We start from the raw sequence: 14,029 nt of genomic DNA on the forward strand, positions 1-14,029 counted from the left end.
GTAAATTGTAGAACTCATCCAGTAAACTTTTCATACGCAAGGCTGGGCACCATGAAAAGTTGGCACGATTCAACAGACAGTTCTGGAACTCAACTTGAGATAGCTCCTTGCATTTGGTGCATGAAATAGAAGAGAGTCTTGGGCAATTGATGATTGACAACTTGATGATACCACACTCTTGCAAGGAAACGCTTTTTATAACTTGCGAAGTCAAAACAAGTTTGCCGTCCTTATTAGAAATATCCTCTTCAGTATCACTGAGTTCATTGGATGATCCTTTCTTGAACATATCTTCAACTCTAAGGTATTCAATAGCTGGCAGCTGACGAAAAAATTCAGAAAAATGTTCCAAGGACAAATTGTTGCATTCCTGTAGGGTCAAATCACATAATGCCATGCATGTTAAGTTTGGAGTAAGCCAAAGGGCTGCATTTCGCAGATTAGGGCAGTTGTACGCTGATAAATAGCGCACCTGAGGGAATACTTGCAAAGCTAGTTTCATTCCTCTATCAGACAATGCAGGCGTTTGCTCTCTTTCAATCATCAAGCCGTGCTGTAATAGTTCCTCTTCAGTATATTGCCCTTTTTCAGGAAAATCGTCAGCATATCCCAGATGAAGACTTTCAAACCTTGGATATTCAGCATGAGCCATTAAAAGTGCCGAGAACACTGCATCTTTTGTCAAGGAAGGCTGAATGAGTAATTCTTCTAACCGAAAGGCAGACACAAGCACTAAGTATCCCAGATCTACTTCAAGAGCATCATAACATGATACAAGAGAAATTCGGGTTAGATATCGAAAGCTGCCTACTCGCCAGTTGTCCTCAACTACATGGCGAAATACACCCCCTGGAAAAGGGACTCGCACTAATTCAAGACGTTCCAGGTGAACCGCTTTTCCTAAGGCATGGAAAAGGGGAATACAGGCTAGTGGACTAAACGACCCTATTTCAACATCACCCATGCAGTTTTTCATGACGAAATGTTCCAACTTAGGGCAGGAAAAATCTCTGAATGGCTCAGGATCTGTAAACTTAACCCAACGCAGCTGAAGAAAGCTTAAACTTTCAATTGGAGGTAAAGACGGTACTGATACTCCAGTTAGAATTAACTGGGATAACCTGACTCTGCTAGGAATCGTTAATCGACTTTGCGGTGAAATCGGAAAGTCTCCCCCCCGGTTCCGAAAACCCCCGACAATTTCCAAATTTGGATTGATAGCCAACATGGCGTCCAGCACTTGTATATTGGAAGTGCTAATTGATTTCAGCTTATTGCAGAAAGTCAAAGCAGCAGTAATACCATCAACGCTCAAGGTATCTGCATGCCTTTGTTGTCGTTTAGTTATTGATCGAGGATGTATTCCAAACACGCTATTTACTTCAGGACATCGCAGCAGCAGACGTGAAAATATCCCATCTGTCATCAGCGGAGACATTTCTCCGTACCACTTGCCCTCTGTAAAGTCAACAGATTTTCTTGTCCTTAGGTGGATTGTTATGGCCATTGAGAGCTTCTTAGAAGTTGACTCAAGCAGCAATATTTCTCGCAGTGTCAAAGAGGACAAAATCTTTACCAAGATCTCCAAAGATAAGTGAGTGAGTGAGGCTGAACTAGTCGTTGCGTTTTTAAGCCCATTTCTCTGACAGGATGGGCCATGTCCCATGTCTTTATCTGGTAAGCGTTCAACATCAAACGGTTGTTTCTTCTGATCCATTTGGCAGCAATTCTTTACCTAAAAGCAGTTGTATTTTTTAGGAACAACATCTCCACCACGAGACGAAAAACAATCTTCCGAAAGTGGCGGGTGGCGACAGGTTCGTTGCTTTCCGGCGATTACACGGAGATCTACGATGGCCATCCGAGATATCCCGAAGTTAGGGAATAAAACATGGCGGACAAAGTATGAGGTGCTGATGATAATATGTCTCTCATCAAGGAAGGACTGTTTATCGGAACGAGGACTGATGCAAACAATTTAGCAAAAGCCAAGTTACCAGCCGAGAAATTAAGGATCCTGACAGTGGACATTGAACCACTTCAACTTGAAGAAGATGGAATTTTATCAAAGCATGTCCCTTGCATGGACGAGCCTGAAGCAGATCTTTTAAGTTTCTTTGACGAATGTTCTGAGTTTATCACCAGTGGTTTAAAGGACGAGCAAAATGTGATTGTACATTGGTAGGTAAAGTTTTTTTCCTGAAACTGATCATAAAAAAATTAAAATTAATTTATTTTTAGGTTGGACCTATAAAACGAAATCTGGAAAATCGGACTTGGAATATCGGAATACCGGACCGAAAACCGGACCATATTCAAACATAGACAATATTCAAACATACTTTGGCCATATTTTGGACGGGATTATTTTTGGCAGTCATTGTGAAACAGGAAAAATTATACCCCAAGTCCCCAACTGATGTCTGCCTCTTTCTCCCCTCCCCTCCCCACAGGCAGACCACCCTATGTGTTCGTGGTTAATAATTGTTGACATAAGGTTATGTTGAAATCAATGGCGCATATAGAAGATAGATATATAGAGAAACATTACGTCGGCTTCGATTTACTACAAAATATAAAATTTACTCTAAATGATTCAATAAAAGTTAAGATGAAATGCTGAATGTGTCTTGTGTCGTGTTTTTTGCCGCCCCGAGCCCTTTCAGACGTTTATTTTGCGAGATCGTTTAGCGACCGTTAGAAGAGAGAGAGAAGAGAGAACAAGGCAGGCAGCTTTACCGCCGGCGGTCGCAACCTTGTCTAATTCAAGCTGGAACTGACGCTAAACCATCAAAATTCTCGCCTCGAAAACACCGGCATCCGATCGACTAGATATTTCTCTGTCCTTGTGCCGAATTAGAGCTTAACACTTCCAATATTTTTCGAGTAAAGCGATCCCGAAGTCTCAAAAGTAGCTTTCTCCATATGATCAGTGCAAAATTCTGGATCAAAGGAATTTGAAACATGCGAATAACAAAAGGAAATTTGACACATCTGTCAAACATCAAATAAAATAACAAAAGAAAATTAGGGCACGTACACAGTCACTTCTCCTCACGAACGATCGTGGGGAGGTGTGTAACACGATTTCCCCTAAGAATCCAAAAAGGCCTCTATAACCAAATGCCATAATCATAAATTTATAAAATTAAATTTACTTTAAATTTCTGATACAATGTACAGGGTCCAGAGAGGGAGGGTTAAATCCCATTTCCCAGCCAATTTTTTACTAAGTTCCAGTCCCATTTTTTCGTTTATGATTCCTAACTTCCTAGTGACCAAAATCCTATTTTCCCAGATCCCTCAATGTATGTCCCGGGGGGGGGTACTTGGGTCGATTTTTGTTGGGTATGTGCCACTGGCCTCTCGGAACCCCTACCCCATTATAGTCATACTCTATGGCCAATTATAGACCCCATCTTAGTCACTTTTGCGTAAATGTAACTTAATTCACAACCCCAACTTAGTCACTTTCTGTTTTTGCATCTACCGTATAAATCCTTTTAACTAAGTCATTCTAAAATGAATTCATTATTGACACATTTAATAAACTGAATGAAGAACACTTTACTTTACAACTACACTATAAACATTTTGGTACATTTGCTTACCATAAACATTTACAAACTTTACAAACATACCATAATAAATAGTTGAAATGTAAATATTCTTCTTTAACGGTAACATTACACTAGCACTGACAGCATAATAGCATTTTTGATGTGAAAAAAGCAATTTATAGAACTTTCAGATCGAATCTTTCCGTTTATAAATCACAACAGAATCTTCTTACCCTAAAAATCTGGGAAAAGTGTGACCCCATTCTAGTCACCCTATAAAAAATGCTTGAAAAGGCGACCCCATTATAGTCAGTCCAGTCGCGAAAATGCGACCCCATCCAGCGGCACATCCCCATTAGCCCATTTATAGGGAGTGCCCCCCCCCCCCCGGGTGTATGTCCAACATGATAGTGATTTGGTTATGCATTTACTTTTTTTTCATATTTATGTTGTTTGTTTTTATCAGTTCTCATACTTGAGTGTTCTTTTAATTTCAAGTCTGGCAGGTGTGTCTCGCAGTGCAACAGTTGTATTGGCGTATCTCATGAATTCAAACCAAATGTCATTGGATGATGCCATTGGTTTTCTAAAGAGTGTTTATCCCAAAGCCAAGTAAGAGTTTATTTGGTTGTATATTCAATAAAACTTGAGCAGTAACCAGCAAATCATTGTGGGTAGAAAGTGTTTCAAAGGCAATTTTACAGGGCATTAGACGGGGCATTAGACAGGGAGGATGCTATGGGCGCATAATTTCGCACCGCCACATGGGCCACAAAGGTCCACCTAATAGAGACCGGGAATGAGGGTTAAAATGACTCTCAGAATGCAGGAAATGTGGACTTCAATAACTTAATTTTTCACAATTTCTATACCCTCTCCCCCCCCCCTCCCTGCCAAGATGCTCACTTCTCTGGCATTCACATCCACCCAGGAAAAATCTTGCTTATGGTACTGTTTTACCACCTACAAATCTTAACCACTACACACAGTACCAGGAATAGAATGAACACAGAAAAAATCTACATTTTTTTACTTTTGCAACTACAAAAAACAGCAGTGCATGAAATTTACAAAATGATGGGCGATTGATTGCTAATTTTTCTTTTAATTTTTTAGTCCCAATTTTGGCTTTCTTGAACAACTTCAACTTTATGAAGCCATGGGGAATAGAGTTGATAAAACTAATCCTGTTTATAAACAGTACAGACTGCAGCTGTTGGCTAGTCAGATACAGAGTGAGTCTTTTATTCTTTTGTTATGTGTATACATTCAGGCTTTTGGTGTAATTTCAAATATAATTTGAAAATTAGTGGTGGATGTTAATAAAATAATGTTAACTAAGTCTGCCATAATCTTACAAAAGCACTGTATTTCAGGTCAACAGTTTGTGACAAAAGATCTACTGTCCTCACTCATTGAAGAACTCAAAGACAGCAGTGCTACCAGTCATAAGAAATATCAATGTAGAAAATGCAGGTACCTAGTCTGAAATAGATCAGTTTCTATTGAATATGGGCAAAACTACACCAAAGTGGCATGTTTCCATTATTTTTCCCAAAAATGGGTGTGTGTTACTTGGCTTACACATGCCTTTCTAGCTTATTTAACTCAGGTTTAATCTAAGGTTTCATCATTTTCCATCATGCATTTTCTATAACAAGCTGTTATTGGCACACAGTGAGCAGAGTGCATAACATATGCATTTAGTGGATTTTATAGTTGTAGTTTCCGTATGCATTGCAGACCTATGGAACTTTTCCCCAGTAGCAATTTGAAAGTCTGCGATTCACAGACTTCCAGTCATTGTAGCAGTTTATTCCATGTAAAGGTGTTTAGCTGTTATAATTGGACAATGAGTACTCTGTTCATGTTAAAAAAAAATCAGACTTGATGCGTAACAAAAGTAAAGCAGGCTCTGGAGCGGAGATTGGGGAAAATTTAAGGTTTTTTAAATCAAATGATCAAATCCTTTACTGTCATCACTCTGGGAATGAGAAGTTAGAAATTGATAAATTCTGACAATTTTGAACGATCCATATACGTACAGGTTGGTGTTGTTTGGTGGTGATTCATGTATTGAGCATGAGGCTGGCAGTGGTCAAGCATCATTCAAAAGACATAAACAGGATTCCAGTGCAGTAAAATATGATAACAGCTGTACATCTTTATTTATTGAACCAGTTGGCTGGATGCTTCCTTTACTTGAGGGAGCCACTGAAGGAAAGGTATGTCACTGCTGTGTCCATTTATTTTAGTTTTTTAATTTAGAATCCCGTTTGTGGTTTTCACTTGTGATGGCAGTCTACTACATCGTACATACAGCTAATTGCAATAACGTTGTCATAGAAAAAAGTAAAAAAGAAAAAAGGTAAATAGGAATTAATTAGCTTAGTTTCATAACTGGTAGCATTTACGAGTTTTATCTGCACTTTTGAAGTCCACATTTTTATGCTGTAACAAGAATAATTGATTTATTCATATTTTGAAGCATTTTGAGGCCATTTGTATGAATAAATTTCATGCATGCGCTTAATTAATTCCTATTTGACTTTTTCCTTTTTTCTATGACAACCTTATTGCAGTTAGGTGTATGTTAGCCTGCATTTTTGCTGGATGAATACGTTTTGTATTGTTTATAGCTGCCATCTTAGATTCCAGAAGGAAGGTGGAGAGAGGAGTGGTTTAATTTGTTATTCTCACTACCACCCCCTTTAAGTCCACGTCTTACTCACTCCAGGCTTCCTTGATTATACCAATACGATATGGCGGCATAAAACAGTCGATCAGAATATTCATTACTCACCTGCCGAAAAAACATGTAATGCAGTTATTTATTGATTAAGGTAAACAGTCAGTGTGTCAGTCTGTCTAATTAGTAAGACAGTCAGTTTGTTTGTTTGTTTGTTTGTTTCAATCCAAGTCAAGTTTCTGCATGCTTTATATTTTTAGCTGCCTTGTCCCAAGTGTAATGGAAGACTGGGATCATTCAACTGGGCAGGTATGGATTATTTACCCATGGCAACTTATTCCATATTATGTGATTACCTAGATTTTGCTTGCTGGTTTAGTATTAAAAATGTAACAAATCCCAGCGTCCAAAGGAGTCAGGAGAGCCTTAAAATGGAAAGAATTTGACAGTTCTTGATTTTGTGATTGCAATTAAAAAAAATATTTCTTTCTTCTCTGTCAGGAATGGAGTGCTCCTGTGGAAAATGGGTGACTCCTGCATTTCAAATTCACAAGAACAGGATCGATGAATCCCGGAGTGCGCACCTACTACTTAACAAACAACCAACCCAGCCCAGTTGATGCCAAGTAACATCTGCTCAACAAGTGCAGTGTCTCATCCACTGAGCCAAGAATTTACATGTACCAAGCCAATGAATTATGGCAGAAATGTTGCCTAGCGACATGGCATATGAATGCAGACACGACAACTTTTGGATTATTCATGAATGTGTGTCTTACTTTCTAATCAGCTGGGTATGAAGAGATATCAGAAGGGACAGTAAGGGCCGAAGCATATGAACCCTGCATACCAAACTGATCATACCCTCTAGGGGATGATGAAGTACTAGAAGTCATGAAAAAATTATTTTTGGCAGTACTGTTTTTCTGGGTTTAAGATAGGCAGTGCAAGTCAGCACAAGGTTTTCTTTCAGAAAGAACACTAAATCATCAATTCAGGATCTTACACAAGACTGTAAGCATTACCATCTTCAAGTAAAGGCAATTCAGTGAAGGAAAAAAAATTTTCCACATACCGGTAATGCAAGGCTGTGCTCTAAGAAAAATTGCAGGGTACCCGGGTGCACAGCTCTGTTATGTCTAATGTTGTATATCAAACAGGAGAGAGTGTTTTGCGACATTTCCAAACAATGAAAAGAGAGCTGAAGAGACGACATGCAGCCTGCATAGCAGGCGTCGAAAGGGGGGGGGGGGGGGGGGAAAAAGGAGAAAGAGAAGGGAATGGAGTATTTTTGACAAACTTCGAGGTGTTTGAAAATGTGATAAAAAACTCTCTTGGGTGTTTGGTATATCGATCTTCTTAATCAGAATTAAAACTAAGAAGTCAACAGAGAAATAGACTCATAAAAATCACCAAACCACTGTCACGGTTATGGTTGCCTTTGTTTTGTTTTTTTGCTTGATGAATTATAAAGAGTTAAAAATTGCGCCTTTCACTGGGTACTTACCTTGTAAGATTGATATGAGTGTTTGAGTCTATTTATTTATTAAACTGATTTTTAATTCCCCTAGAAGCAGTAACACTAGATCCTGCACCCTGTGAACCAATCCACATAAAGCTACAAAACAATAGTGGTTACTGGCACAGTTATTTGAATAAGAGCCTCCATATCTCCAAGTGACAACCATATTTATTAGTTTCTCAGAAAACTTACTTTCAACCCTGTTTTGGTTAATTTATTATTATTAACCACCACTTTCAAAACCTTGATGGATAATTAACCACTGCATGTTATTAATATACACTATCAATTCCAGATTGCTATTAAACTATTTAGTGTTTTCACTTGGTCTGCAACACAGCACAAGTTCCTTTAGAAAAATAAGCCATTCCCTTCTCAAATTAAAAACCTTGAGTAAAAAATGTTAGTAAGTGTTTTTCCTACCCTAAAGATGAAGTTCCCACACCTTTAGTTGTTTTCTGCACAGCTTAATGTTCATATACAGGTAAGTAAAGGGCAGTAAATAGCAATAAAGAGTTTAAGTGATGCACAATGCATCACCCCCCCATTCCAAGTGACACTACTAAGGGCGCACCTTTTTGATGTGAACAATGTTTACTTATGCTTACAACTGTACTTTGCAGTTTTTTTGCACAATTTAATTTTTAAGTCGACCACTTAACCATCTTTGACAAACTGAATACTAGTCAGTCTTCGCTATATACAGTGGAATCTCTCCTTGCTACTGGGTGCAGGGATTCCATTATTTTTCTCCGATTGATTTAATGTGCTCTGAGCAATCCAAGCAAAGACATGGTCTTTTTTTGCATTTCGGTTTAAACGCAAACCATTTGTGATTTTAAATGTGCCACTTTTCCTGTGATATCCACCAGTTACCACATGTATCTGCCTCTAGTTCTGATTAGTTTCATACACTTCCTTCCACCATGATGATTGGCTCAATCAATACCATGGTTGTATTTTAGTCAGTTGTTATTAAATCGTTCTAACAGGCAATGGCATCAGAGTCAGCTGCCACAGGTTCAATTTCTTTATCGGTGCTGCTGCACTCAAAAAACGATTCACATTGCCTTGGATTGAGAACATTGATTAACGGCAAGAAGATAACCATCCACAATGGACTCTCCTTTTCCTTTGATGCTGTTGGCATCACCTGCAGTAAAAACAGAAACAACATATCTGTTAATTCTAATCCTCACAAAAAAAAAAACATTGAAAAAGCAGAGAAGTAATTATTGGCTAACATCAAAGGTCTGCAATGTGCGCAGAGGGTTTTACTGTTCACGCATTGCAGACCTACGATGCAAGCTAAGTTTAAATTTTGTGGGGGGGGGGAGGTAGGATATCATAAACTGCAAAATTTTGAAAGAACTTCAAAACATAAACCACACACAAGTGTCACAAGTATTTTGGCAGTCTTGTGGTCTGTGAAAACTGCAGGCAAATTGGAAGCCTCGTGTGAGGACTTTCTTTTTGTATGTGATGCAATCTTTGTTATGAAACACTTTGTTTCTAGCCATAGGTAGGTAAGGTAAAGTCTGTGTCTGAGCCAAGTGGCCCATACAGCGGGAGCTTATCCCGGTTTCCGTAGCATTAAGCGACTAGGAGTATTGCTACTCTCCCCTGGATGGGATGCTAGTCCATTGCAGGGTTACCCCCCAATAGCATATCCGCGGGTACCCATTTATACACATGGGTGGAGAGAGGTACTGTGAGAGTAAAGTGTCTTGCCCAAGAACACAATGCAGCGCCTGGGCCAGGCCTTGAACCTGGGCCATTCGATTCAGAGTCAAGCGTGCTAACCATTTGGCCACCACGCCTCACAATAGTAATAAACTGGTTTCAAAAAGTCAAACTTAGCAAAATAAGAAAATACTGTACAAGGATTTACACAGTATAAGTGGCTTAAAGTGGCTTTGAGCCACTGAACAAAAATCGAAAACGGCTCTTGCATGCATTGCGTGCCTATGTTTTACAGGTAACGAAGGAGAGCAGTGAAATCGGCCCTGCTAACTAAAACTCAGAATTTTCCAAGTTAAAAATAGTGTTTAGTGGTTCTTGCCAAATCCTTTCATTTCGTACACACCTTGTGAAGTCTGTGACAGTGAATAAGGCCATCACTTCCAACTTCAAATACTGAAAAGCCATCCAAATATCTACACAAAGAAAGTATTAAATACATTTAGCCAAGCCTAAAAGCATAGCTCCCTGGTAATTTACTTTGCCCTTTATTTAAATATCTGAATTCACTGACCATACAGAGGGATAATAATTAGACTTGAGCCCACGATCCAATAGAAAAACCATTTTCTGATCAGTGGTCAACTTAAAAAAACAAAATAGGTAACCTTGAAGAGTTATACACCTGAGCCCGTCAGATGGTCACACGATACTGGTCAGCAGACACCTTGTATCAACATTTATCAATTGACCATAATATGGATGCCCAGTATCAAATATGTTAGATTTAATCTATTTCTTGAGTGAAGGACGGCCGTACGGAAGTATGTGCATACCCGCCCACAAGTAATGCCGCTAGCCATGATGACCATGAAAACTCAAGTTCATGTTTTTCCTATTTCTGTGGATTTTCTATGAATATGGGGTGTACCCGAAGAGGGCCGCTGTGGAGCGCCGCTATCAATTTATGGTATTGAGCTTTTTAAGGACAGCTGGATATGAGTGCTGTAGAAAACAGATGTCAATAAACACACTGGCAGTGCAAAATTCCTTTGCTGAATTAAAACTCATGAGAGGAATTATTGTCGCCATTTGCTCAATGATCATTTACCTGTCACTGAATTGAAGACAGACTGTGCATAGACAGTTGGAAATTACTCATCTGCAGATAGGCTTAATCTCACTAAAATAAAAAAAAACAAGCAGCTAAAAAAATTGTTGTGTACCTAAAACCATCTGCATCAACTTTGACCCTTCTCCCAATGAATGGAGCTAATTTTCTGACCAATGGTATTCCTTTAATCCTCCAACGCACTTTAATCGCCGCTTCATTGGGATGTTTAGTGATCTTAAGGACGTCCACTGACAGCTCTGCCATGCAGCTCAACATCAGCAATCTCAAGCCACTTACCTGACTTCTATAAGGATAGATGCCACTGAACACAAAAAGTACAAAATAAATTTAAGAATAAAGTAAGACTTATCCGAACGGTATGGTGTACATATTAAGTGCTGAAAGAAAGTTTAATCGAGAACTCAGTAGAAGTAAGACCTCTGGGATTGCAATAAATTTTATTTCCATCACCACATTTGAGCAAACAAAGTTGTAAAGCCTTTTAAGGTGATTCCCTTATTGATTGCGCATAAGCTCCCGGGTATGTGCCGCCCGATAGAGTATGGTTTCTTTAGGTTCTCTGTCCTTTAATAGGGTATCATTTTTGCTCCTTTTGGCAATGTGTTCCCAGTGTGATCCTTAGATAGGGTACCTAAATTCTATTAGCTAAAATAAACGCCCAGCTAAACCATAAAAAGATATCTTAAAACTGAATTTTCTGTTCAGGTATTAGAAAAGCGATTTTATAAAGATTTGTGTCTTGCCGTGTGCGGTTAGCCGTTATTTGGGTCATCACGGAACGCTTTTCCTCCCCTTGAATAGGGTGCCTCATTTTTTCGGTTTTGGGCCCTTAAAAGGGTATCAATTTTCGGTTTCTTTATCCTTAAATAGGGTCAGGGTTTAAGAACCTTGGCGGCACACCCCTATCCGAAATTTATGGGAGTACCCCCCCCCCCCGGGGGCTCTGGGGGTGTATAACTCCAGTTTCTGTAGCAATGAAGCAGCTAGGATCATTGAGGGGGATGCTAGCCCACTGTTAAGGTCACTCCCCAGCATTCTGTCAGGTTGAACCAACAATCTGCTCAGAGGAGAGAGGCGCTGCCAAAGGTAAAGTCCTTGTCCAACAACACAATACAATAACCCCAGCAGAGCATAAACGCAGAACAAAAAGACTGGAGTTATATTCTAAAAACTTGTTTTAAACAATATCATGTCAAGTTTGAAAATAATGACTGTCTAATTTCAGTTTGCCTTCTTATTACAAAAGCAATGCAATTCATAAATAATATAGGCATAACACAAGCATGTAGTAAATTTTTCCAATTACATCCACAAATGAGTATTATTAACTTACTGTGTTGTAATTCCAGTGATGTTGTTTACAAATTTAATTTTCTTGTGGTACATAGTGTAATTAGGTTTCTTCTGAAAAAACTCTGGAATCTAGAAATAATTAAAAAACAGCAATGGATAAAATGCATCAGAAGCTTGCTTGCCAGGACTTTAAACTGTATTTTGTCACTATTAAGGCGGTGTTTCATGGAGACAACTTGCAACAATGATTTTTTGCGAAAAATCGAACATACCAGGGACGATATTTCATGCAACTCATTGACTTGGCAACACACTGCAAGTGTTTATAAACCCAAGTTAAAAATTCGCAACATGTTGCCAACATTGTTGCGCAAAAATTCGCTGTTGCACCTTTAAGATTGTCACTGATTTTTAGCCATTGTTGGAAACTGTCCAGTCCCTGTTGCACTGCCTGCTAAAATGCATTATAAATTTCCAGGTCAGTTAGTAATTTATTTACTCCCTTTTTGGGAGGGAGGGTATAAAACTAGGAGCGGCCAGGTTTGGATCTTCTTGCATTGGAATCGACATTCTATTTGGTTAAACTTAGCAGTGATGACACCACTGTCACGATTTTGAATTCAATCTTACCCTCTCCCTAAGTTCCAGTAACACAGAAGAAAGCTGGGTAGGATCTGGTCCACTTTTGAAAACTTTTTTGCCATCTTGCTTTTGAACATCACTTCCAGCACTACAAAAGTCTGCAAACAACATTGCCGCTTCTGAAATAGAGTTGTTCATTGATTGATTTGAATGAGACATCTGAGGAACCTGCTCCTTCAGTTGTTGCAGCCTTGGGGCCTGTCCTTTCCAGGACTTGTGAACACTCGTGGAAAATGTCTGTCTGGTTTTCAATTTCCCTGCTGATGCCTTGAGTGGCTTCTTTTTCTTCTCTTGAATTATAGCAGAGTTCAACAAATTTTCTCCATGGGCAAGGGAGGCTCGTCTAGTGAACGCATCTTCTTTAAAAATCATTAAAACCAACTGCTTGTGATCCATCAGAGGGTTGTGATTCCATTTGGTCATCACTGAGGATGCATCCTTTGGTTTCTCGCACATTTCAAATGTTCCTTTATTTTGCCTCAGAGATTTCAGTGGTTGGTTTTCGCTCTTGTGGAGAGAAACTTTTCCCTCTCCATGAAAAGAAAACAAACCCTGCATATTATCGGTCTCCTTTCCAGAGACATTTCCTTTGTCAGTTTTCTTTCCTTTGTTGAACATAAAAATACATGGTCGCTGAACCTAAGAAAACAATTAGGGGAAAAATCATGTAAACTAAACAAACCTCAATTTCCAACAAGTTTTCAGACAGCACATTGATGGCTGCGATCTTCATAGACATTTGTTCTGATCATGGCCATTTATCATTTTTGCCATGCCCAAAACATTTTTTCACTTATTTTAAATTGTTAAACATGGACATATAAAAAAGTAGATTTAGCTAATAAGGAAATTATGGCAACAAAGATCTGGCTGCAGGCTGTAGGAATCTGAGGAATGCAAGACTCAAAAGTTTGATTAAGGTGGGGGGTTTTCTTAAACAACGGTCAACTAACCACACCAAGGTAAATAACATCACAATTTACACTTGGATATTCAACAAACTGATTGCGATCACTTGCGCACAGATATATCTGCCATAATGATAACACGATCACAACTTTCAACATGCATGTGAGAACAGCTCGTAGATCTGTGCATTAGAATATTAATCAACATCTTGAGTGGTTGAAATGTTCCTTCTAATTTGATTTGACCCAAGACGCTACACAGTGCACGTAGCATAGTAGTAATACCGCCATACCAATAATAATTTTAAGCTGTGCATGTACATTGTACACATGTCTGACGAAAGTAAATAAACAACAACTCAAATATTACGTACATCGTAAGGTTGTACTGCAAGCTGCGAATGCACGTAGCAAACTACCGTCGATGGCGGTGAAATTCGCACGTATTTGCACAAGAACTTTGGAGACTTCAAAATACTTGAGGTTGCCAATGCCATGCTTCTTTACATGAATGAAATCCCTGGCCCATGCAATCGAGAGGCGTTTTTGCATAACATGGCGGAGATTAGCTGAGACCTCGTGAAGACCGAGAAGTCACTG

The 14,029-nt window shown here is 39.1% G+C and overlaps 3 protein-coding genes across 3 annotated transcripts; 1 reads left to right on the forward strand and 2 right to left on the reverse strand.

Moving 5' to 3' along the window:
* Positions 1 to 4: 4 nt before the first annotated feature.
* Positions 5 to 1,717, reverse strand: LOC144646695 (F-box only protein 38-like; the record flags this gene model as incomplete). The annotated part of the gene is made up of 1 exon (XM_078506372.1): positions 5 to 1,717. A coding segment is annotated over exon 1 (1,713 nt), but the record flags the coding sequence as incomplete, so codon positions are not given.
* A 207-nt stretch (positions 1,718 to 1,924) lies between these two features.
* Positions 1,925 to 7,501, forward strand: LOC144666106 (dual specificity protein phosphatase 12-like). The gene is made up of 7 exons (XM_078527466.1): positions 1,925 to 2,181; positions 4,059 to 4,172; positions 4,677 to 4,795; positions 4,937 to 5,036; positions 5,608 to 5,785; positions 6,510 to 6,558; positions 6,751 to 7,501. The coding sequence occupies exons 1-7, from the start codon at positions 1,925 to 1,927 to the stop codon at positions 6,867 to 6,869; spliced, it is 936 nt and encodes a 311-aa protein (XP_078383592.1). The 3' UTR covers positions 6,870 to 7,501.
* Positions 7,502 to 7,919: 418 nt separating this feature from the next.
* On the reverse strand, positions 7,920 to 14,028 carry LOC144666180 (uncharacterized). The gene is made up of 6 exons (XM_078527546.1): positions 13,804 to 14,028; positions 12,510 to 13,160; positions 11,920 to 12,008; positions 10,678 to 10,887; positions 9,858 to 9,927; positions 7,920 to 8,924 (listed from the first exon to the last, which is right to left on the reverse strand). The coding sequence occupies exons 1-6, from the start codon at positions 13,924 to 13,926 to the stop codon at positions 8,757 to 8,759; spliced, it is 1,311 nt and encodes a 436-aa protein (XP_078383672.1). The 5' UTR covers positions 13,927 to 14,028; the 3' UTR covers positions 7,920 to 8,756.
* Position 14,029: the final 1 nt, after the last annotated feature.

The sequence above is a fragment of the Oculina patagonica genome, chromosome 1 (genome assembly GCF_052425735.1).
Source record: "Oculina patagonica isolate OP01 chromosome 1, crgOcupat, whole genome shotgun sequence".
NCBI lineage: Eukaryota > Metazoa > Cnidaria > Anthozoa > Scleractinia > Oculinidae > Oculina > Oculina patagonica.

Bases quoted from the DNA above. Each gene is read 5' to 3' on its own strand.
- LOC144666106 (XM_078527466.1), top strand. From the start codon at position 1,925: ATGTCTCTCATCAAGGAAGGACTGTTTATCGGAACGAGGACTGATGCA. The intron at 4,173-4,676 runs GTAAGAGTTTAT...TTAATTTTTTAG, and splicing joins AGTGTTTATCCCAAAGCCAA to TCCCAATTTTGGCTTTCTTG. The intron at 6,559-6,750 runs GTATGGATTATT...CTTCTCTGTCAG, and splicing joins GGGATCATTCAACTGGGCAG to GAATGGAGTGCTCCTGTGGA.
- LOC144666180 (XM_078527546.1), bottom strand. From the start codon at position 13,926: ATGGCATTGGCAACCTCAAGTATTTTGAAGTCTCCAAAGTTCTTGTGC. The intron at 13,161-13,803 runs GTACGTAATATT...TTGTTTTCTTAG, and splicing joins TTGCAGTACAACCTTACGAT to GTTCAGCGACCATGTATTTT. The intron at 10,888-11,919 runs GTAAGTTAATAA...TTTTGTGTTCAG, and splicing joins ATCACTGGAATTACAACACA to TGGCATCTATCCTTATAGAA.